Below are 23754 nucleotides of genomic sequence, written 5' to 3' on the forward strand. Positions count from 1 at the left end.
GGAATTCATATTGTATTCAGACAATCATGCATTACAGTTCATAAATAACCAGTCGAAATTGAACCAGAAACATGCCAAGTGGGTAGAATTTTTGCAGAGCTTTACTTTTGTGATAAAGCACACAAGTGGTAAGTTGAATAAAGTCGCTGATGCGTTGAGCATGGTAAGTTTTATTGTGCAAGAATTCAAAGTTGGTGTTGTAGGATTTGAAGAAATGATTGAAATGTACAAAGATGATGCAGATTTCAAAGATATCTATACAGCGGCTCGAAATCCAATAGTTCATAACATAAGTCAATGGTTAGATTATCTCATCCAAGGAGGCTTGTTGTTTAAAGGCAACAAGTTGTGCATTCCCAAATGTTCTATGAGGGAAAACATAATAAAGGAGAAACATAGTGGTGGATTATCTGGTCACTTTGTACAAGATAAAACCTTTGCTCAGGTGAATGCTTTTTATTATTGGCCAAAAAATGCAAACTGATGTTAAGAGATTTGTTGAGAAGTGTAGGATATGTCAGCATGCTAATGGGAGAAGTCAGAGCACATGATTGTATCAGCCATTGCCAATACTAGACTGACCGTGGGATGCAGTTAGCATGGATTTTGTTTTGGGATTACCAAAAACTCAAAGAGGGAATGATTCCATTTATGTTGTGGTAGATAGATTTTTCGAGATGGCACATTCCATTGCTTGTAAGAAAACTAGTGATGCAACACATATAGTTAATCTATTTTTTTCAGAAATTGTAAAATTACATGGATTGCCTGTAAGTATTGTGTCTGATAGAGATACAAAGTTTGTAGGACATTTCTAGAGAACTCTTTGGAAGAAACTAGGAGCTAACCTTAGTTTCAGTTCAGCATACCACCCTCAAACAGATGGACAGACCGAAGTAGTAAATAAGAGCTTGGGAAACATATTGAGAAGTTTAGTGTATCAAAATCCTAAGCAGTGGGATTTAGCACTAGCTCAGGCTGAATTTGCTTATAATGACACTCCAAACTAAAGTACTAGAATGAGTCCATTTCAGATTGTTTTTGGAATGAATCCAAGAGGTGTGTATGAGCTCATAAATTTGGGTAAACAGGAGACAAGAAGTGCAAAAGCTGAAGAGTTTGCAGAACAGATGCAAAGACTACAAGAAGATGTCAAAGGCAGATTGCAGGAAAGCAGTGGTAAATACAAACAAAGAGTGGATATGAAAAGAAGAGAGAAATAATTCCAAGTGGGATATTTAGTGATGGTATATTTGAGAAAATAAATATTTCCTACTAAGACTTACAATAAAGTAAAGATGAAAAAGATAGGACCATGTAGAATTGTAAGAAAGTTTTCAGCTAATGCATATGAAATTGAATGGCCAAGAGGGATTGGAATATCACCTGTTTTCAATATCGCAGATTTGTATCCATGCAAAGGGACAGAGACAGAGCTACAGGTGGAAACTATAGAAGATGAAGTTGAAACCTTGAGCTGGGAAGAACAAATGCCAAGGGCTGTTAAGAAAAAAATAGAAGTTGTTTTGGAGAAAAGAGTATCCAAAAGAATCAGAGGACATATTTATTTTCAATATCTAGTCAAATGGAAAGGACAACCAATGGAGGATGCTAGCTGGTTAACAACAACCGAGTTGCAGAAGTATGGAGTAAGTCCTGAAAGTATGAGGGATGGTTTCTTTCTTCCCCAGGAGTCTGATGCAGGAGCATCTGGACCTAGCCAGCGATATGAAATTCTGTTCACATGTTGTGGCTAAACAAGTTGAATTTCACTGACCTGAGTGGTCAAAAGTCAGTTTTTACCGAGAGTGTTGGATCTCTCAAGAAATGAACTGTATTTCATTAATGTAATAAGTAGAAATTGTCTTATTTTAGATCCAAATATAAGTTGTTAGCATAGGTGTGTGATAGAGCTTGGAAATAGAGATTGACTGTTAGAATGTTTAAAAATAGAGATTGAGTTGTTAGGCAGGATTGGATTGATAAAAAGAAGAAAAATGTAATGTAGAAGGATTGGCAAAAGAGGAAGAGGGATTGAGGAAGCGAGAGTCGGGTGACAGAGCGAGGACTTCCATATTGAACAGAGGTCTTTTAAATCGTTGTAATCGAGCTGAAGGGCGAGACTCTGTAACATTGATAGTATTTATAAATTGATGCGTGTGTGATTATATATCGATTCTGTGTGAAATTTCATTTTGGCCTTTGTTTCTTTGTATTCGAGACAGAGTTGAATATTTCTCTGTTTTTATGCTTTATGATATATAACACAGAGTTTAACGAGAATTACAGTTATTAATGTTATTAACGTTGTTGACACCCGCTTAAAATCCCAACCGTTGATCTAAGTTCCAACCATTGGATCACCCCTATCGCATCACAATATTTGGTTCCAAAGGGGCGGACCTCAGGCCTTGAAGAATTGCGATTTGCGATCTCCTAAATATCACATCGTAACAAAGTATTGATGTATGGTAAGGACCTCCAGTTGTGGAACATTGCGATGTGCGATTGCGATCCATCGCATCGCAATATATCAGTGAGAAAGGAAGTGGGCCTTGAGCATTGGAAACCTGCGATATGCGATGGGTGATGCGACCATTGACTATATCGCATTGCAACGTTTCATATGTATGAACTGAGCCCTAAGCATTGCCATTGCGATTGCAATATAACGTGGACCGTTGGATCAAAGGCGAGGTGATCTACGGTGTACCACCGGGCGACTCTGTTAAATAAAAGAAAGATCTTTTGTTGGGCTTATATTAAGGAAATCAGAGTAGCGTTGAGGAAGGTTGGATTGTAAAGGGAATAGCAACGCGAGGCCAATTGTTGAGATTTCTTTGAGACAATTGATTCCTGCGTCAACATTAGTCGGGAGTGCAGTAGCAGAAAAGAAGACGCAGAGCAGAGGAGCAACAACACAAAGGTTGTGACGCTGGGACTGCGCAGTCCCTACGCAGAAGCTGACGCATTGAGACGCAGTGGGGGCAGAAGGTCCTCTCTAGGGTTAGAATCTCTCTAAGGAGCGTGAGAATATTGTTTGTAAATTTTTTAACAAAAATTCCTCTTCTATTCTATTGGTTGTATCTTGTACTGAGAATTTTGCTGAAGATCAATAAAGAAACCCTCATCTACTGCAATGGTTTTCCTGCTTTGGGTTTTTCTAGGGACAATTGTCAAAAAATAACTGTCATTGTGATTATACTTGTGCTAGTGTTTTTCTTTGCATTTACTTTCCGCAGTATTTTATTGTGAAGGCTGTAGTAGAATGTATTTCAATATTTGTTGTAGAAACACTGTGAATAAGTTATTTCTGAATTAATAAGTAGAAGAAATAAATCATTCATTGCAGTTGGATTTCTATTTAGAAATTTTCACACATGTTGATAAAATAAGTTGGTGACTGTTGTCGCCTAAAGTGTACACTCGAGGCGCTACCCTAAAAGTAGGGGCTGTCACTATGATCCCTACTCACTCCCTTTAGACTTTCTCCTAGCTAAGTCAAGGGGGGTAGTCCCCAAAAGTGATAATGAGGGGAAAACTTGTTGTAACAACAAGTCCTAGGAGACTAAGGGCAAGACCACAACCCCTTTAGACAACTTGAATTTAGATTAGCAAGTGTGATTATTAAGTGAGCAATGTATGAATTCAATTACATCAAAAAGTTTAGCAAATATAGACTAGTTCCCTAAGACGATGCTCAATAAAGATCAAACCACTTGCAAAATGGAAATATTTCAAGTTAAAAGATAAGAAGTGCTGCAAGGAAGGTGTTAGTATAAGAAAATGACACAATATTAAAATATGAGCAATGATATATAACTCTCAAGAGTGAAAGGAAAATTGCACTCGTTCCAAAGAGAAGTGCTCAAATAAAGATGACAATATCAGAGACAATCACTGATATGATTAAAAGATTGTGATATTCCCACTTAGCAACATTGCTAAGGGGAAATATCCATTTTTGCCAATTTTGTCATGTTTAGATTTTCACTTAGGAAAAGTGGGTTGTGGGACCCCACTTGATATTTTTGGAGCTAAGGCAAGGGCCCAACATAGGAAAGAGGGGGAAAATCGAATAGTTGGTGGTTGGTGGGGACCACACCAAGAAGGGAATACGCTCCCCTCTTGGAAATACGCACTATTGGAGAGAAAAGATGGAGGAAATCAATGGGTGGGTCCTATTACCCACTATTCTGTGGGTAATATCCCTAGCAGAAATTTTTTCTCCAAGAAGGTCCTCAGCCAATAGCCAACAGCCCCTTGCAGCCATCAGCTAGCTGATTGTGCCATTTCTCTGCCACCTGAGTCAGCCATGTGGTCCCTCGGTCATCTGCCATGATCGTATGTTTGAAGGTGGGCCTCCCGAATCTAAAGGTATGCCTTGTCATTTTGAAATTGAGTATTGTAGTTTACTTATCATGGACACTTATGGGCATGGATTAATGGGGGGATTCAACGGAAAGAATGGGCTAGGTCTGTGTTTCTGTCCCCTAGACCCGTTTTAGGAATTAACCTTGGATTTTAGCCGTGGGATCTCTTTTACTGACCATTTGGTTTCAGGGATGGTATTTCACGGGAAAGCTCGTTTTTGGTTGTGGGCCCGCTCCATTATCCACTCATATTACCCTCTTTCCATTCGTTCTAAGTTGCACGAAACGGGGAAACGGGTACGAGTTTCCGAAACGGGAAGCGATACGAAACGCGACCTCCCCAAATTTTGGAAACGGGGAAACGCGAATATATATATATATATATATATATAGAAAATATTTAAATATATATATATATGTGTGTGTGTGTGTGCAATCATAAAGCATAAATGATACATTATAATTTATTACACTTAAACATTAAGATTTAATTTACATCACATTTACTCATGAATGATCACATAATGAAAATAAAAATATCGGAATATTCAAAAGCAACCTTTATTAGATATCCAAATCTCAAAATCAGCCTTTATTTATATTAATATATGAGGCTGCAAGAGAGAGATCCAAATCAGGATTTTCTGCATCCACATCCCATTCTTTAGAAGGACCACTGTTGTATTGGGAGTCTCCTCCTACATAGTCGAACGACCTTAGTGCTCTTGATTAAATACACGTTTCATACCCTAGTACCCTACATGATTTTGATTATTGGGAGTTTCCCCTGCATAGAGGGCTTGGTTCTCTTGATTAAATAGAAGTTCCATACCCTAGTACATGATAAAATCCAATGGAAACATTGCAACCCCCTCAATCCTGAAATCCTGAAAAACAAATAAATCTGTTGGATTTTGAGTGAGATCTAAAATTCTACTTTCTCCATATGAAATCCAATGAGGGCGAAACCACTCTCAAACATCCTGAGTCATTTCATGGTAATGTTAAAAATTTAAGTAAAAGGATGAAAATGAAAAATAAAGGAGAATATCACTTTTACTTCAAGAATTTAGCATTACCATGAACTGCATGTCAACACTAGGGCAAAAATTCACTTTTATAACTTTAGACACACATCTAGAAAATTAAAAAACAAATTTGAAAAAAACAAAAAATTATAAAAAAACACAATTTAATTGGGAAATGCGGGCTATACGGCCTGGAAACGCGTTTCCGGCCGTACGGTACGCGAAAACGCGTTTCGTTTCGTTTCCCGGGAGGAAACGACCCCTAGGGCCACGTTTCCTGCAACTTAGCATTCGTTATTACCCCATCCATCATTTTTCCCGCCTGGGTCAACATTCCTCCATTGGGTCCACATAGGGTTAGCTTGCCCCTTCCCCTTGCCCACACCTTGGGTCATGGCCTGGAATGAAGCCTGGAAGTTGATGCAGCTGAAAAGAAAGTTAAAAGCATATATGGCCACATTAAATAGGAAAAGTACCATAAAATGCAAAAGATGGCTGGGACAAAAACATTTTAGCACGTGGAAAAGGGCCAACACATGAGCTTTACCCCATTATCATGGCCATCACCTTGGTTCCTACAAGTTCTATGAGCCTTCTTCATCATATAGGAACCCATGATTGTCACAACCCCTGGTGGGCGATGAACCGCCCCACCTTAAAAGGGGGGAATTCACTGCTAAATCTTATACATCATGCTCTAACCCCTTGAGCCCCGAGTAGTTAATCAAAGAAAATCATAAAAAGGCAAAATGCATATAAAGAAGGGTGGAAAAACCAAGGCTGGAGCACCTCATGTACCGTGATTTCTTCCTCCACATTATAAACCCAACTGTGGGCTTCCCTCTTATTAGCTACCCTTGTACCCCAGCATGGAACTCAGGGTTGCCCCTTTTCATCCCCTACTTCATTCACCTTTCTGTCACATGCCACCACCTTTTTACGGATGTACCTTAACTATATTATCCCCTTTAGAGGTAGAAACCACTTAATACGGGGCTTGGTTAACCCATTTGGAGTTTAGGAGACATTGGCACATCCCAAAACCCATTATGGAAGGGCAAGCCATTATGAAGTCCCCACCTATGGTCCATGATTAGGTAAGCTCATTTACTTGATTTCTCTAATGACTTGTTGTACTGGAAGGCTAGGGGACGCATTGGATCTTATGCAGGATTGTAGATGGTTTCCATTTGGGGTTTGGTCTCCCTATACGGGGTCCTAATCCTCCAGAGGGCTACATTGGCACATGTAGGGTGAGCGTTGAGAGCCATGGGCCTCCACAATAGCAGATTGCACTCCATGGATCCCCACAGCCATTCAGAGATTGCTCGTGGTTCACTTATTGGATGAGGAGGATGCACTTGATCCATCATGCCCAATCGGCCCCAAATCTACACCATACACTTGGCAGATGATCCAGGACTTCCACGATGATGTGGCATCACCTACACCATCATCCTAGCCCTTGAGGGCAACCTATAGGCATCTTCAATTTGTTTGGAGACCCATGAGGACACTTGTGTGCCCCCAGATGTCATTTGGAGCACAACAGGTTATTACATGGGGCCACCCTCTTGCCCACTGCTTTTGAGGGTCCTTCTTTTCATTATGGCACCCATGGACCTCATTAGGCCTTTTCGAGGGCCCTACGACATGCATAGTTTATTATTCGACCTCTTAGGAGGCTTACTTTTTCATTTATGAGCTAGTTTGGTGGGTTTGTCACTAAAAGTTGTATTATTAGCACATTATTTTATCTTTGGGGCTTATGTAGGCCAAGGAGGCTAATTCAAATTCCTAAGATGTGTATAAATACAAGTGAGGTGAGATCATTTCTCATCATCACTTTGGATTGGATTTCTATCTTCTTTGGAGAATTTCACACTTTTTCCTAGAGGATGAATTAGAGCATTTATGGATGAATTTTGATGTATGGTTATTGGTCTATCTTCTGTTGGAGCTTCTCGATTGTCATTTATGAATGGTTGGATATACTCTACTGCATGTAAGTATGAAATTTTGATGTTATTGTTGTTACTTTTGTCATATATGTTGGACTGGGATCTTCGTTGTTTTAGGGTTAATTGCTTCATGCAAATTATTGCTTAATATTTTGGGATTGTCTCTATTATGACGTTTCTCTCCGAGTATGGGCTATGTAGCATGAGCAAAATCTCCTAGGGGTAAATTTGACCTTGATAAGCCATTCCTCTTGTGCATTTGAAGTATAAAAGCTGCAAGATTGCTTTCAATTGACCTAGAGGGGTTTGTGAAGTAATATTGAAGCCTCCTTGACTGGAAACCAAGAAAACATACTCTTACTCAACATAGACTCCATTCTCCCAAAGATTAAGGCACTGATCTACCAAGGGTGGTCACCAAAACTCTTATTATTTCACCTTTTCCCAAGTCTAGCAACATTGGGGTGCCTAAGGCATCAATTTCCCGATAAGCTAGCCACTGAAAAATTTCAATCTCTTTGGGTCTCCTGCACTGGCCTTTCCTTTAGCCCTCCTCCAAATTTGAAGACATTCCGATGGTGGAATTGGGAGAAAATCCAAGCCCTAGCTCCGGGACCAAAACTTGCCCTACCATCCCCAAGGCTAGCACTTCCCAGGTTCAAACCACTTACCACTTTGTCTAGGGTAAGAACATCATTGGTTGCTACATTCCTTCCTCATACCCTAGACTGGGTCCACTTTGTCCTGTGTGATCCCACTCCTTTGAAAGACCATTCTTCAAGAACCATTTGGGATACCAATTCTAACAAGGATTTTAGGGATTGGGAAATTCGTTAACATGTTTTATCTCATAAACCTAACCCTCAAATCCTCTCTTCCTTTCCCTAGATTACTTAGTGCCTTGCTTACAAAGCAAGCAATATTTATCCTTCAAATTTGGGGAAAGGGTTATTCAGATCACTCATATCCATTGACTTATCCTTCATTATTGACTCTACACATACCGGGTCTCCTCCCATCGGTGAAAGTCCATAAATATAAGGGATCCTTAGCTGAGGTGATAGTGGGCTAAGACTCCATTTGTTGCCCTTGGCCTAGTATTTGCCCTTTAGGGATTCTCCTTAGGTCCCTTGCTAGTTTGAGCAGTAACAAGCCCCACATGGGTAAATTGGAGGCACAATGACAAAATAGGAGGAGGCACTTGATTTTGGGCATCTTGATCATTTGAACATTCACCTTGACTAGCACGCTTGAGCTAGAAGCCAAGTCTGCATGTGTTGTTGAGCACAAGAGGTTTTGAGGCGAGAATCTCATCCTTGCTTCGGTGGACCTCGAGTGCTAGCCCGAGGAGGGAGCATCCATCATCTTCAGATCAATCTGGGGGCCTTTGCAGCGAGTTCGTGGAGCTGCTTCAACAGAGATTGTGTGGGCCTGCGGAGTTCCATTTCGTGCCACACGTGGGACACAAGGAGGAAGAGGAATTTGGGGTTGAGTTTTGTGGAGGGATTCCAGGAGAGAATTTGCTGAATATCTCAGCCATTTTGAGGGCCATCAACAGTGTCAGTTACAGGTGGGTCAAAATACCCAGTAGTTGGAGGAGCTAAGAGAAATTGGGTTGAAATTCCATGGTCAACATTTGACCAAATCCTTCATGGGTTTTTGTGGATTATTGGAGGAGAGGTCAGGGTTAATTTCCTAGAATTTCCTAGAATTTTCTGAGCACTAGAGGAGGTCCTAGCAGCCATTTCTTCAACTAACAATGTCCTTTTCAGAGGGACAACACAGAGCTTTGTTGGGGACAACTACACTTGTGTCCGAACAACTAATTTCATCACCTAGGCATTGTTATCTTGCCTTGGGCAAGCCCAAGTGCATGCATTCTGATCTTATCTTGTACCCTAGCATTTATCTTAATAAAATGGCTTAGCTCAATGGAAATTTTGGGATTTTGTGGGCTACAGTAACTCTTCTAAGGCCTGAAGGATCTAAATAAAAGAACATTGAATAGAAGTTAGCCGAGATGTAATATTTGACGAAAGTATTGCATTCATGAAATCATAGGATCTCGCTACAGACATTGATGATGAAGAACTTTCGGCATTCGAAGAAGTTACTAGGGAAGAAGAAGAATCAAACCATGAAGATGAAGGTCCCTGTGAACTAATACAATCAATGGTAATTCCTGAAACTAGAAAAATACCTAACTGGTTGAAGTCTACACTTCTAGATGCAGAAGGTCATGGAGAAACTCAAGGTACATTCAGGGAAAACAAGAAGCCCAAATGATATTTTAGGTATGCAACCTACATTACAAAACTAATTGAAACAGAGCCATCCACTTTTGAAGAAGCTATCAATCACCAAGAATGGAAGGATGCCATGAATGAAGAATATCAATCTATAATGAAGAATGGAGTTTGGGAGGTCATACCTAGGCCTAAAGACAAATCCGTGGTAACTTCGAAGTGGCTCTACAAGATCAAACATGCAGCAGATGAAAGTATTGACAAATATAAGGCAAGATTTGTGGCTAGGGGTTTCTCTCAACAAGAAGGCATCGATTATGAAGAGACATTCACTCCAACAACAAGGTATACAACTATTCGTTCGTTGGTCTCTTTGGTAGGATCGATGTTGTGGAACATCCACCAAATGAATGTCGAGACGACATTCCTAAATGGCACAATTGATGAGGAAGTATATATAGAGAAACCCTTGGGATTTGGGATTTGAAGTTTGAAGTCTACATAGAGTTAAAGCTAGAGCTCATCGTCCTCACGACATGGAGCCACTGTAAACATTTCTTTGTTTTATGTTGTAGATTCCTTCGTGAACATCACAGAGAAAATTCTATTCGTCAATGACATCTATTATTCCACCGCCTACCTGTTTGTTCTTCATTTGTGCAGGCAACATATCAAAGTAGTGAGAGGGTAAGAAGAAGCCTTCGAGCAGAGGAATGTTATATTCTATTGCCCTTGGTATTTTCCACAACGTTTCTGCTATGATCCCTTGGGATTGGCCATAACATTCACAACCTATCTAGCTCTCTAGTTTTCAATCACACTTTTTTGGGAGACATACTAATCACACTTTATCGCTGTACAGTGTGGGTTTTGCCAAACGGGTGTGATCATGATGTGCTATTGCCCCTTTCCTTGCGAGTCGTGCCTCAGGTGACTGGTTTGTATATATAACTTGATCGTGTACAAATGCTCAAACAATCTATTGGAATAATTTTTGGACTCGAAGACAACGACAGGAAAACTGAAGCACAATGATTTGAACCAATGTTGTGAACATTGCGATTGGGATTAAATCGGCGAGGGGAAACAATCGGAAAATTCAGGAAAAAATAGGTAAAAATCGGGAAAAAATCAGCAAATACAAAAATATTCCTTTTTTTTTCAAATTTTTAATATCTAAAGTGTCTACAACATAAAATAAATGCATTGACACATAAAAATGATAAAAGAACTAATATATAAGATGTGTAATATCATTTCTAGTGCTACATCACACATAACAGTGAATCATGTCCTGAATAGTATGTCCTAAGTCCCAACTTAGCCTCAAAATATCAACAAAAAATATAATAATGTATTTCATATCATGAGTCATAATGTCATATACAATGAAATGAACCAAATAACTAATACTATTGATTTTCTTTGCCCCTCATGCGAGAAAAGGCAATAGCTTTCCCTCTAGATGTAGACGACGATGGAGTTGGCAATTGACTCTGCTTTGCTCTAGACGCTGAAGAACTAGGAGCTACAAGAGGTAGACCACGTCCTTTACTGGTGAGAGGGGTAGCTTGGGTAGGTGGTGTCACCTCCTCCTCCTCTACCCCTTCCACCACCTCCTGCTCTAACCAATCAGCAACAGACTCTATGAGAGGCATCCTGGCCTCAACCCTCCATGCAACAGTGGTGTCAATCCCATCCAATGAGATGGTCTCCACATCAAGTGTCCTCTCAAGTTTCCTCACCCACAATCGAAGATTGTAGTAGACGTAGACCATGTCATTAAGTCGTTGGGACTCCAACCTGTACAAGGGTCATAAAATAATAATTATAAAAAATATTATTTAATGAATTCAAAAAATTAATTGGAAATTTGGAATATTTTAAGTTTTAACCTATTGTGCTTCTTGGTGTGTATTTTTTCAAATACACTCCAGTTGCGCTCGCATCTTGAGGAGCTACATGTTTGGCTGAGCACTCGAATGGCAAGCCTTCGCAGATTGGGTACTCTGCCACCATAGCTTCTCCACCATGCATCTACAACAAAATTACAAATAAGATAAACATAAGAAAAGAAATGAAATTTGAAAGTTGAAGCAAAGTATGAAGTTATGAACTTGAAGAGACAATGAAATTTGAAACAAACTAGAACATACCTAGCATTTTAGTCTTCCTATCAACCACAACCACGTCAAAGTTAAATGTACCACCTGCCATCTTGTATATTTCCATTTCTTTGGAGATTTCTACATGTTCTGCTAGAGATGGCACCATCCTCTGAACACATGTGAAGAATCCATCCATGACCTCAACATCAAATAAGAACCCACAGGGGTAAGCAAATGCGGGGTTCAGGTAGATCCGCACAGCATGAATGGAGCGATGGAGTGTATTGTTCCATCGTTCATCAATAACTTCCCATAGGAGGAGTTGTTTCTGAAACCCCTCATCTCCCTTATCATCATAGTAGGTCCGAATGGATTTTTTGGCCCTGTCCATCGCCTCATACAAGTAACCCATTGCGGGCTTGTCCCCATCAACTAATTGAAGAACCTTTACCAAAGGTACAGTAATGCTGCACACCTCTTGCACTCCCGCCTAAAAGCTTTCCTAGTATGAAACCAATCTGCATATGGCCCATCCCTCTGGTTTGCGGCTAAATGCCAAAGCACACCACTCATCTGAAATAAACGTTCTCTTCACATCCCACATAGAATTCAAGAGGGATTGAAGAGATATGAAACTGGTGGTAAATCGTGTATTGGCAGGGCACACCAACTCCTTGTTGTTGGTGAATGTTCTCATCAAATGAAGCATAGATGCATGATTATATATAAATTTTGTAATGCTTTTTGATGAGTCAACAATATCTTTGACAAAATGAATTTTTCCTATGTCCTCCAACATCAAATCAATGCACTGTGCAGCACAAGGTGTCCAAAATAAGGTAGGATGCCTTTCCATAAGCATCTTGCCAGCAACAACATAATTTGTAGCATTGTCCGTTATGACTTGGACAACATGTTCGGGACCCACCTCTAGAATAAACACATCCAGCGAATCACATAATAATTGTGCATCTTTGATATGTGCAGATGCATCAACAAATTTCATAAACATTGTCCCCTTGGGACAATTAACCAAGAAGTTTATAAGGCTTCTACCCTTTTGATCGGTCCAACCATCTGACATCACAGTGCATCCTGTGTGTGCCCATGATGCCCTTAACTCGTCCAATCTCTTGGTGCAATCAACCTTTTCATTTTGAGGAATGCGTCCTCTAAAGTCATCATAAGAAGGGACTTTGTACCCTAGGCAAATAATTGCAATAACATCAACAATGGGTTGGAAAAATGGATTGTTCCTTGCAATGATGAAAGGAATATCACTCAAAAGAAGAAACTTGCCCAACAACTTGTCAGTGTCTTCTTTCTCCCTTTTTTTAATAATTGAAGAGATAGATGGTTGTGAACCAGGTGTGGTTCTAGGAACAAAATATGACGAGGTAGCTACAGGATTGGTTGTAGATATTGATGCTGAAGTCGAACTAGTGCCACTCTCATTTCACCTCCTAACACTCTACTTCCTGCTAGTTGACTCTTCAGAGTTGAATTAGACAGTTTGGTTTGCTCTGTTTCTTCCAACGATCTTAGGACTCTTCGAATGATTTCCGGATTTGTATTCGAGCAAGGCCCTACCTCATGTCCAGGGATTTGTGCAAGGTGACACTTCAATCTGTATACCCCCCTGTCATATGATGCCCACATAACTTGCAAGTCAAGTTTGATCTGTAATACCCTCCATCAGGTTCACCAAATTCCCACCGAGGGTCTAATTTCCTTGGCATGTTTGTAACTTTGTTGAACTCTTGAGTTTTAATGTAAGATGAAGTTTGAAGTTGAACCTAGGGCACAAGAAGAATTGCAAGTTAAAAAAATAAAAGTAAAATTTACATACAACACATTGAATTTTGACCAAAAAAAACCTCAACTCAATGCAACAATAATGGAAAAAATGCACATCCAAACCCAAGCAGAAATGATGCAAAAAAACTAGGGCACAAGAAGAAATTGAACTTAGAAATCTAACAATCAAGTTTTTGCATTTTTGACTAAAATGAACCCTCTCCACTCTATGCAACAAAAATGAAAAAAAAAAACACAATCAAATCCACTAAAAAATCATTGAAAATCAATGGGTTATAGAAACCCAAGCAAAAACAAGAAAAAAACAAAAAAAGGGGCCAAATTTGATGCCCATACCTGGAAACCACGCTTTGCTGAAGAAACTTGGTCCAAACTCAGATTTTTCTTGCTTGGGATGTTAAATTCCTTCGCTTTTCTACTCTCTTGCCCTTGTAGATCACTTCTTCTCCTCCTCAGCTCTCAAACTTGCCAACTGTCTGAAAAAAATGACATAAAAAAAAAATTCAGCCCTTTAAACTCGCTGTTTCTCCTATCCACGATTTTTAACGATCGGATCGCAATTTTGATGAAAGATTTGTTGCAAATAAAAAAATCGTTTTGGCAAAAAAATCGCGATGTTCGCAACACTGATTGAAACCCATGACGTTGATGGGGGAGGCGTTGGATCCTTGACATTAGTTACTGCATTTGTCAGGCTCTCTTTCCTCCTGCTACTATGCTTTTGGTTTTTGCAGTCGGTGCCACTTACTCTTTTGTAGGAAGCTCCGTCTGATCTCAGGTGGTTATTCTGCACATTTTATGATGGGTGACGAATAACTTAGCTCGAGGTCTTGATTACAATATATTTCCTAGATGCTGAACGTTGTCACAAGATCCGCCCGATCTGAGGTGGTTTTTCTACACATTTGATGATGGGTGACGAATAACTGAGCTCTGGGTATTGATTGCAATATATTTTTTTCAAATATTTTGGGATATGTTGTGCTTCATGCACAATCATTGCCGATAGTGGTGAGAAAAAGACTGTATTCAAAAGTCTATCCGCTATGATGATTCCCTATTCTTTGCCGCAGGGTTGATCCAATGTGCTACGGTTGATCCAACGTGCTAAGATTGATAATACTGGAAACACTATACCTGTAGAATCAACAACGCTAGTGTATTGTTGATTTTGGGTAGCATCGGATGTGCTCTAGCTCCAAAATTTTGTGGAGGGGCTAGAACACAAGATCTCCATAACCCAGAAATTGTTTGGAGAAATTCCACCTAGATAAGGAGTTATTAAAATAATTAATATTTTTAATGGGTTCCTAAGTCTAAACTTAGGAAAATAGAGATATTAATGTGTATTAATAAGAATATGGGTGAGAAGGTTCTAAGTGACGAGGATCAAACCTGTTTTAATCTTAGCCGTTGATTAGAGATTAGATCACGGCCGTTGATTCATCAACATGAAATATATAAGAAGAGGCTTGAGGGTCAGTTGGAGATACACTAAGAGATCAAAGAGTTCGATTTTTTTGGGGTGAGGTTTGTTGAGAAAATTGAGCTAGTGATCTGAGTTGAAGTGAGGGGATGTTCGGCAGAGGGACTTCAGTCTAATGCCTAAGAATACATAGCAGAGAGGTAGTGCAGCCCCAGGAGGGACAATGCAGCTCCAGAGAGGGTGACGCAGAGGTCAGAGAGGCTAACGCAGGTGACGCAAAAGCTGGAGGGGTTGACACAGGCCCTTAGAGGCAGCGTTGGGGTTTGTCTATGGGGTAGAGAGAGAGCAGTTCAACATATCAACTTTCTGAGCAATGGAGGCTCACTGAGAGGGTGACGCAGTTCCAACGCAGAGCTTGGAGCAGCCATTGCTGCCTAGCACTGGGGACAACGTTTGTCATCTGTGGGTTGATCATTTAGTGGCTAGATTTGCCGAAATATCTGTCTCTAGATAGAGGTACTTCTGCCAAGGTTATTCTTTGTTGGGTGAGCCACATTTGGCACCCTGTTTGTATTTAAGAATTTTCTTAATAATACAAACCCTCTATATGTTGCACCAGTTTTCCCGAATTGGGTTTTCCCGGGGACGATTGTCCAAAAATAACGGTGTTCCTTGTGTGATTGTCCCAATTTATTTCAGTTCATGATCTGTATGTATGTGTAGGCTGCAATAGTGTTTTTCATCGATGTTTATGAAATTAAATAACTTGTTAAATTCAAAGAACGAGTAGGAGATGATAAACCAGTGATTGCAGTAGGGGTTTCTGATGTGTAGATTCAGAAATTTTCACATGTATTGCAGATCGAACGCTCACGTAGCATCACTTAAATGTAAGTGAAAAAGGGACAGTGAAGTTCTTACAAAATGAATATCCTCATGATTGTATCATCAACGAATTTCTAAAGCATATGTGCATGGTTATAAAAAAATACAAGAGGAGTGTTCCAATACTTTTATTGTTAAATTAAGCAGATCCGGTCAAGTGAGACCCATCAATTATTGAATTGAAAAAACACAACTAAAGAGCTAGCTAGAGAATCTGCAACAACACTGTGCATTTGGCCTCTTATCGCTCTTTCTTATATGACTTAAGAATGTGCATTTTCAAGTTCAAATTGACACTCCTCATTTGTTGAGTGTGATTTCTTAACTAAATGGCCGGAATTATTGAGTTATTAATATTAAAGGTTCTAGATACAATCATACTCTCCACTGTTGAGTCTGGTACCACGAAAATCAACAAAAACGCTCTTTTGGACATTAAAACTTGTTTGCAAAATGCACAAGAAAACATTGAATATTTTCAATTGGAGTCTCAACTTCAGCAAGATGAGTTACAGCAAAAAAAGCATCGTTCTGAACTTGTTTTTGTTCAGAACAATCCCCTATTTGACTTTGAAATAAGATCCTATCAGCAGCCAACAAGTCATCAAGTCAATAATGTTGAGGTTGATTAAGATCAAGTGCTCATTTCAGAAGCAAATTTGAATACAGGTGTGGAAATTCAGTCTACACTTTCCAGGCCAATCATTAGACCGTAGGAGGAGCTTGTCAACAACAGGAACAAAACCGGTCTTGGATATGATAAGGATTTGTCCTTTCATAATCCAGACTATACCAAGCCAATCAAATTTCAAAGTGTTGTGTTTCTTCATGATGGTTTATCTTCACATGTTCGAGATTTTACTCCTCCACATTCGCAGCCAAAAGTTGTCAAATGCCAACATTGTGACAAAGTTGGCCAAATGAAAGATCACTATTTTGATTTTCATCCATGTTAGTACTGTCATAAAACCACTCATTCTTCAAACAAATCCTTCAAAAACGAGTTTCCTACAAGAACAAAGATTCATCTTGGATGGATCGCTTCTTGGCAATGGGCTTCAACAGCCGAGAAGATATTTCAGTGATATGTCAGAATTTCTTCTAGAGTATTGAAAAGTCTTGCAGTTGAGTTTTCTCCATCATCTCACCTTGTATCTGATAGGGGGGAAGTGATGGTCATCTACAAGCTTCAAAGCCACATCAAGCGAGTCTTAGCCACAACTTGAACCTACTGCCTAATTCAGAGTTGTAGCTAGAGACATAGAAGTTCAAGTGAGCCTGAGCCACAACTTGCCATACCTGATTCAGAATTGTAGCCAGAGACAGAGATGCCCCTAAGCATGCCTTTGGTTGGTGGTCAACCTTAAACCATCTATGCAGGGTTTAGACATCCGTTTTCAGGTTGAGCTTCTCCCTCTTCAAAGAATTGGGGACACTTCCTCTAGTAGAAGACTTCAACTTCTTGCCAATTTTGGAAGAGTTCCAAGAATTGCATTAAGCATTCCAGAGTTGGTGGTCATCCTTAAACCACCACAAGTTGTAGACCTCCCATTTCCAGGTTGAAAGTCTCCCTCTTCAAAGAATTAGGGACACTTCCTCTAGCAGAATATTTCAGCTTCTTGCTAGATTTGGAAGAGTTTCGAGAACTGCACTAAGCATTCCAGCATTGGTGGTTATACTTAAACCACCAACTTATACCAACATTTCAGAGAACACATTCAACCTAGTGCTGCCATGCATTTTTGCATATTTTGTATTATAACTCTCTTCTTGGACTCACACATGCCCCTTCGGATTAAGGGGGGCAATGTTGGATACCTAATCCGCAAAGGGTTATGGTGAGGAAATTGAATAATCAAAGGGAGTCCAAGAGACCTTGAAATATGAATCCAAGAGTCACTCCAATGTATTATGTGAAAATTCTTGAATCTAACACATTAGAAACCCCTACTACATTTTCTGGTTTACTATCTCCTACTTGTTCTTTGCATTAACAAGTTATTGAAATGCATAAATATCGAAGTAAACACGAATGCAACATTCACAAATATACAGATCAACAATTGAAATAAACTGAGACAACACAAGGGACACCGTTATTTTTGGACAATCGTCCTCGGAAAAACCCAATATGGGAAAACCGGTGCAACATATAGAGAGTTTTATTATTAAGTAGATTCTGAATACAACTAGGGTGCCAGAAATGGCTCACCCTTCAGAGACTATCCTTGGCAGCAATACCTCTATTTGGAGATAGATATTCCGACAAATCCGCAGCTGGATGAACAATCCTACAATGACTGCGACTGTTCCTTGTGCTGGACAACAAAAGCTGCTCCATGCATTCCTCTGGAACTACGTCACCCTCTTCAGAACTCTCGGCTAATCTGCTCTCAGTCTGCCCCATAGACTTCCTCAGCGCAGCCTCTGAAGCTCTCTGCGTCAACTGTGTCAGCCTCTATGGCCTTTGCGTCAGCTTCTTTGGCCCTCTGCATCCTCTACGCTGGCCTCCTTAGCCTCTGCATCAACCCTTGTTGCCTCTGTGTCAACCTTCCTAGGCTCTACGCTGCCTCTTTCTGCACTGTTGCTTCTCTGATATGTATTCTTCGGCCTCTTGCCGAACTGCTCCTCATTGCAGCTGATCACTTGATCAATTTCCTCAGCAAACCTCGCCTAGAAAATCGAATTGACTAATCTCACTTGGTGTCTTGGTGTGTCTCCAACTGACCCTCAAGCTTCCTCTTAAACTTTTCCTGTTGACGATTCAACGACCGAGATTAAGTCCCTAATCAACGACCGAGATTAAGTCCCTAATCAACGACTAAGATTAGATCGGGCTTGATCTTCGTTATTTAGAACTTTCTCACCCATATTATATTAACACACATTAATATTTTAATTTTCCTAAATTTAAACTTAGGGTTTCATTAAAAATATTAATTATTTTAATATCTCTCCATCTGGGCGGAATTTCTCCAAACAATTTCTGGGTCTTGGAGATCTCATGTGCCTTAGCTCTCCATCAATTTTCATGCCTAGAGCACATCCGATGCTACCAAAAGTCAACATCTTATAAATGTATATCATGTGAATAATATATGCAATCAAGGCTGATCCTTCATATCTTCTGTCTTAACCATGGTTGTGTTTAACACACTTAAATCGGGAAATTGCTTTGATTAAACCACATTATTTCATCTTGAATACAAACTTTAGTGGTGATATGTTTAAGTAACTAACATAGGAGAGCGTAGACTTGATTCCATCTTGCTATAGGATTCCGTAAAGTTACTAGGAAAGCCTCCCTTGTGCTGGATTTCAACCTTCACTAAAAGAAGGTTAGTGATTACTGAAGTGACAGTGGCAACACTTTCCTGTTACACTTGTTTATTTCCTTGTAATAGGCTTTGCACTAAGGTGCTAGGTTTTGTGATAATAGGTCTTAAAGTTCAGTTCTAGCTACTTGTTATGCATTCTCAACCTTTATGAACATGTATATAGATTTGACTTTCATTGATGTTAATCAACTAGCATGATTTAAAAATTGGCTATTGCTGCCTATAACTTCTTTACGCTTATAGCACTGAACATTCAATGATATTTTTATAGGGCTAATTAATCTAGGGTGGTATGAAATGAACTAATAGGTGAGTTTCATTTGCTGCAGCCTGTAATTGCAGTTACAATTCGAGAACAACTTTATGAGGTGCACACTTGTGGCATATACATCTATCTATTTCAGTTCTACACAAGGGACAGATAAAACGAGCCTTCTTTTAGCAATCTAGAGCATTTGTGCTTTTCTTTTTGCTTGGCTCTTCAGTATTCTGTATATTCTTTAGAAGGCACATTTTTTATATGCTAGTTCATCTTGCGTCTCTGGCTGTTCTTAACAAACTTTTCCTTTGGATTGAACTAATTACAGTAGTATGCAGATATAGCACTCAATTGACATTGCTTTGGGGGTCTTCTTTTCCTATTGGAATATTTTAACCTACATTGCATTGAAGGGTTTGCTAAGAAACTTTGTATGTTATAGTTTGCGATACAAAATGTAACTTCAGGACGGGAATCAAGAATAAGCAAGAAAGCTCGCCGAGACCGAGGGGTGGATTTTACTCCCACAAGGTTTTTCTCAATCTAGCCATTTGCAGTATAGGACTATGTTTTACCTTTGTTTATTAACTAACAGAGATTTGGAAATACCACAAATAGAGTCATAATTGCCCATTTAATAATTAAATTACCTACAAAACAAAACTAGTTGCACAGGTTATATATGGTTGTGGCTGAAGCTAATGTTTTTTATTCTGATGATTTTTATATAGTTTGGTATGTGGTTTAAAGTAAATGAATGAAATTGTTGATATGTTAGCTTGAGGTTACCGCAAAGAAGTTCCATCTAAATGTGATATGGTTGAACAGTAAAGTTGGCGGGCCTGCTTTTGATCTCATGAAACGAGTTGGTAACAAAGTAAGCGTTTTGAGGTGAACATCTTAACTATTTGAAATGGTTATACTGTTTCATATTACTAAATATGCATGTTGTACTTATTCTTATTTCCATTAGAGATGCAAGCGATGAAATTGAATTTGGTTTAGAGACACCAGCATAACATATATGGAAAAGATGCTGTGTGGAAGTAGAACAGATGAGCGATGTCTTTAGACCTCTGGCATTATTGTTTCTTTAACAATGTTTTTACAATTGTGATAAATTTTCTGTTTGATGGATGGCAAATGTGGGTATGCCCTTGTTATATATAACAATGAAAGTGCAAAGTCCAAGCTATTTTTTTACATCAAAATAGTCACATTTGTTTCTTCCTGATATTCCTGGGATCAGCATTAACCTTGTTGCAAATGGATTACCAATAGACAAATACAATAGTCAGAAGAATAAAATATTGAAATGTCATTATTTGCTCTTCAAAAAAGTTGTCTTATCTATTCAAGTATGTAATGTTCCTAAGCAGGAATACAAGTGATATATAAGCATACAATCAGTTCAGCGAATATAAAAACGGAATAGATACTAAGCACCCATGGAAATGTTGGAAATAATGAACTCTTGAGACATTTTATTACTTCTTTGAGGGAAAAATACAATAGAAAACAGAATGGTGCACCTGGCCTTGTCTTAGTGGACAAGCATGACCAAACCCAGGTGAGCAATAGCTGAACTGATGGCTGCTACAACTGCTGCACGAATCTGCACTGCGCTGCCCAGAAAATTGCCCTTTCTGCTGACTTTGAATGGCTGGAAACACCACTTCCTGTGATCAGAAAATTATGAGATTCGAGCTCCTGACTCCTTGGCTTAAACCCAAAAAAACCCATGAAGGAATTTAGTTGGTTTAGACTTCTGAAATTCGACCCCCAAGGAGCCCAAAAACTTGGCCTGCTGGATTCTGATTGTAAATCCTCCTGGAAAATGTCCAAGAGTGTTGGGCTGATCCCCCCTACAAATTCCCTGACTTCCCGAATGAGTTTCCACGCTGTAGCTCTTGCCCCCAAGACCCACGAAAATGCTACACTGGTCCTCTGCGCTGTCTCCCATGCCTGGAACTCGAGCTGTTGGGTTGCTGGCTCTGTTGGCTCCAAAACTCTCAAGAAATTTTGGCCTAATGTTGTCCTTCAGATCCCTTAGCTCTCCCGACAAATGGTTGATCTACTGTGGCTCAATCACCTCTTGTGTATTCTCCTGGTAGCCCAGAAATACACACTTCTTGAGTGTGGTTGAATGATGGTGCTGTGGCAAACTCCCGGATCTCCTGAAAACGCTGATGGAACTGCCTTCCTAGGGTGGGCACTCAAGGTCCCCCGAAGGTAAGGTTGAATCTCTCGCTTGAGAGATTCGTGGCTAAACAACCAGTTGAGTTGGCTAAGCAACTGAGCGAACAGTCAAGTAAATTCGATTTGCAATGTGAATGGATGAATCAAATGAGAGCTTCCTCCTCCTTTTATCTTCGTGGGCCTTCCTTGCCTCATGTGGGCCCCTCCATTTGGCATTTCGAGTTCCCTCCAAGCCATTCGAATGGCCTAGTTCGAATTCCCACGTGGGTGGCCCCCAACTTCCACTAGCAACCAAATCCTTAGCCAAAATTGTGCAAAAATGTGTAGAGACACTCTTTTACAAAAGTGTTTGAGAAGGGACATGACAAAGTATCTTCCAGAGTTATGAGATTCACAGTTACATGAATGAAGTAGAGGAGATTGAAAGTACAAGTATATTCTGAGATATTGACATTGTCTTTATAGTAGCACAGATAAAGTATGCATTCATTATTGCACCAAGAGGCACTCTACAACCCAGTATAGGGGTAGATGTGTAGGGGTAAATGTTTAACATTTAACATTTATATGTCGGCTCAATTAAAAAATAATAAAAGGTTAAAGGTAATATAGAGCCAATTGTTGGGGATATGTTGTAGTGGAAATATTTAAATCTTGGCTCAATTAATAATAAAAAGTTAAAAGTAATAAAAATAATAAAATTCAATGTTTTATGTCTATTTCATCTACTTTATCTTTAAAGAAAGATGTAGATTTCTTCATTAATATTTGAATATTTTAATTAATTTACTTTTAATTAATGTTAATATTTAAATTTAGTGTCTTTTAAAATATTTTATTTCCAAAAACAAATTTCATGAGAATGTTTCTAAAAATTTTATTGCACCGAGAGGCACTCTATAGCCTAGTATAGGATAGGGGTAGATGTGTAGGTGTAAATGTTTAACATTTAACATTTATATGCCGGCTCAATTAAAAGACCTATCGAGATCCATCTTAACTCTGGATCTATCAAGCGACAAGAGGGATCAAATCTCTTGACATACAAACCCTTTTTAAAGTAAAAAGAGATTTGGTCCCTCTCAACACTTGATAGATCTGGGGTTAAAATGGATCTACGCTGGTTATAATAAGAAATATATATATATATATATATATATATATATATATATATATATCAGAGAGAGAGAGAGTTACATCTTGTGAACTCTAGCATATGTAGGATCCTCTCCACTAAGTTTATTGGGCATTGTTGTTAACCTAAATATGAATGCGAAAACATTGCACGTATATTTTAATGGAAGGAGAGATGAGAAAGGATGAGGGAAAAAGGGGTAGGGAAATTATAGGAAAAAGTTTAGGGTTCCTAAAATAGAATTGATTGAAATAATTGTAGGAAACATTTTCATAGGAGGAATTGATAGCAAAAGATGGTGGTACAAGCCACATGTGATAAGTAAAGAAGGAATGATTTCTGGTGCAGGCAAAAAATTAGTTAGAAAAGATTTTGAAAGACCTCAAAATAATGAGTTTGATGCCAATCTTGATGTTAGGACAAGAATGACATGAAGGAAAAGATAGACCAAGTTTGGCAAATCTATTCTAGGGATAGGCAGGAAGGAAAGTCAAAATATGAAGAAGCGGGTTTGAAAGTTATTCTAACATCCTTGTTGCCATTTGACTTGTAACAAAGTGTCTCGTAAAGTGCAAAATTGGGTATACCACCCTCTCTCTGCATTGACACACTAGACAAGTTGCCAAAGAAGGGGACACCTGGAGGGTAGAATAAAGATAGAAGAGGTGCATAGCTGTTAATTAATAATAAAAAGAGTGAGATGCAGTTTGAGTTATAAGAGGAGTTAGTCACAAAAACAATGATCAAATACATAAACCGAGCATTCATTGTCAAGTTCAATGGTGAAAACCTAGTAGAGATTCCCTAGAGTTAGGTTTTGGCCACCTGGGGTAAATTGTTAGGCTACTCCCCATATTCCACCTTGGTTCAAGAGGCTTTGTTGAACTCACAAAACCAATAGACCTGAATTAGGATAACTATGAGATGCTTTATTAATCAAATGGTACACACATTAATACATTGTGTGACACTTTGTTT

The 23754-nt window shown here is 39.2% G+C and overlaps 1 protein-coding gene across 1 annotated transcript in view; it reads left to right on the forward strand.

Annotated features, from left to right (window-relative positions):
• BSH (transcription regulatory protein SNF5, putative (BSH)) overlaps window positions 1-23754 on the forward strand; it is a 424444-nt gene that overhangs the window by 330478 nt on the left and 70212 nt on the right. Inside the window, exons 10-12 of the mRNA XM_089380810.1 lie at window positions 19513-19551; window positions 19885-19973; window positions 20271-20333. Coding sequence (XP_089236936.1) covers window positions 19513-19551; window positions 19885-19973; window positions 20271-20333 — 191 coding nt within the window. The remainder of the gene's footprint in view (window positions 1-19512; window positions 19552-19884; window positions 19974-20270; window positions 20334-23754) is intronic.

This window comes from Pinus tabuliformis, chromosome J (genome assembly GCF_031772625.1).
Source record: "Pinus tabuliformis cultivar Carrire ecotype Pingquan chromosome J, CPIR1, whole genome shotgun sequence".
NCBI classification, from domain to species: Eukaryota; Viridiplantae; Streptophyta; class Pinopsida; order Pinales; family Pinaceae; genus Pinus; species Pinus tabuliformis.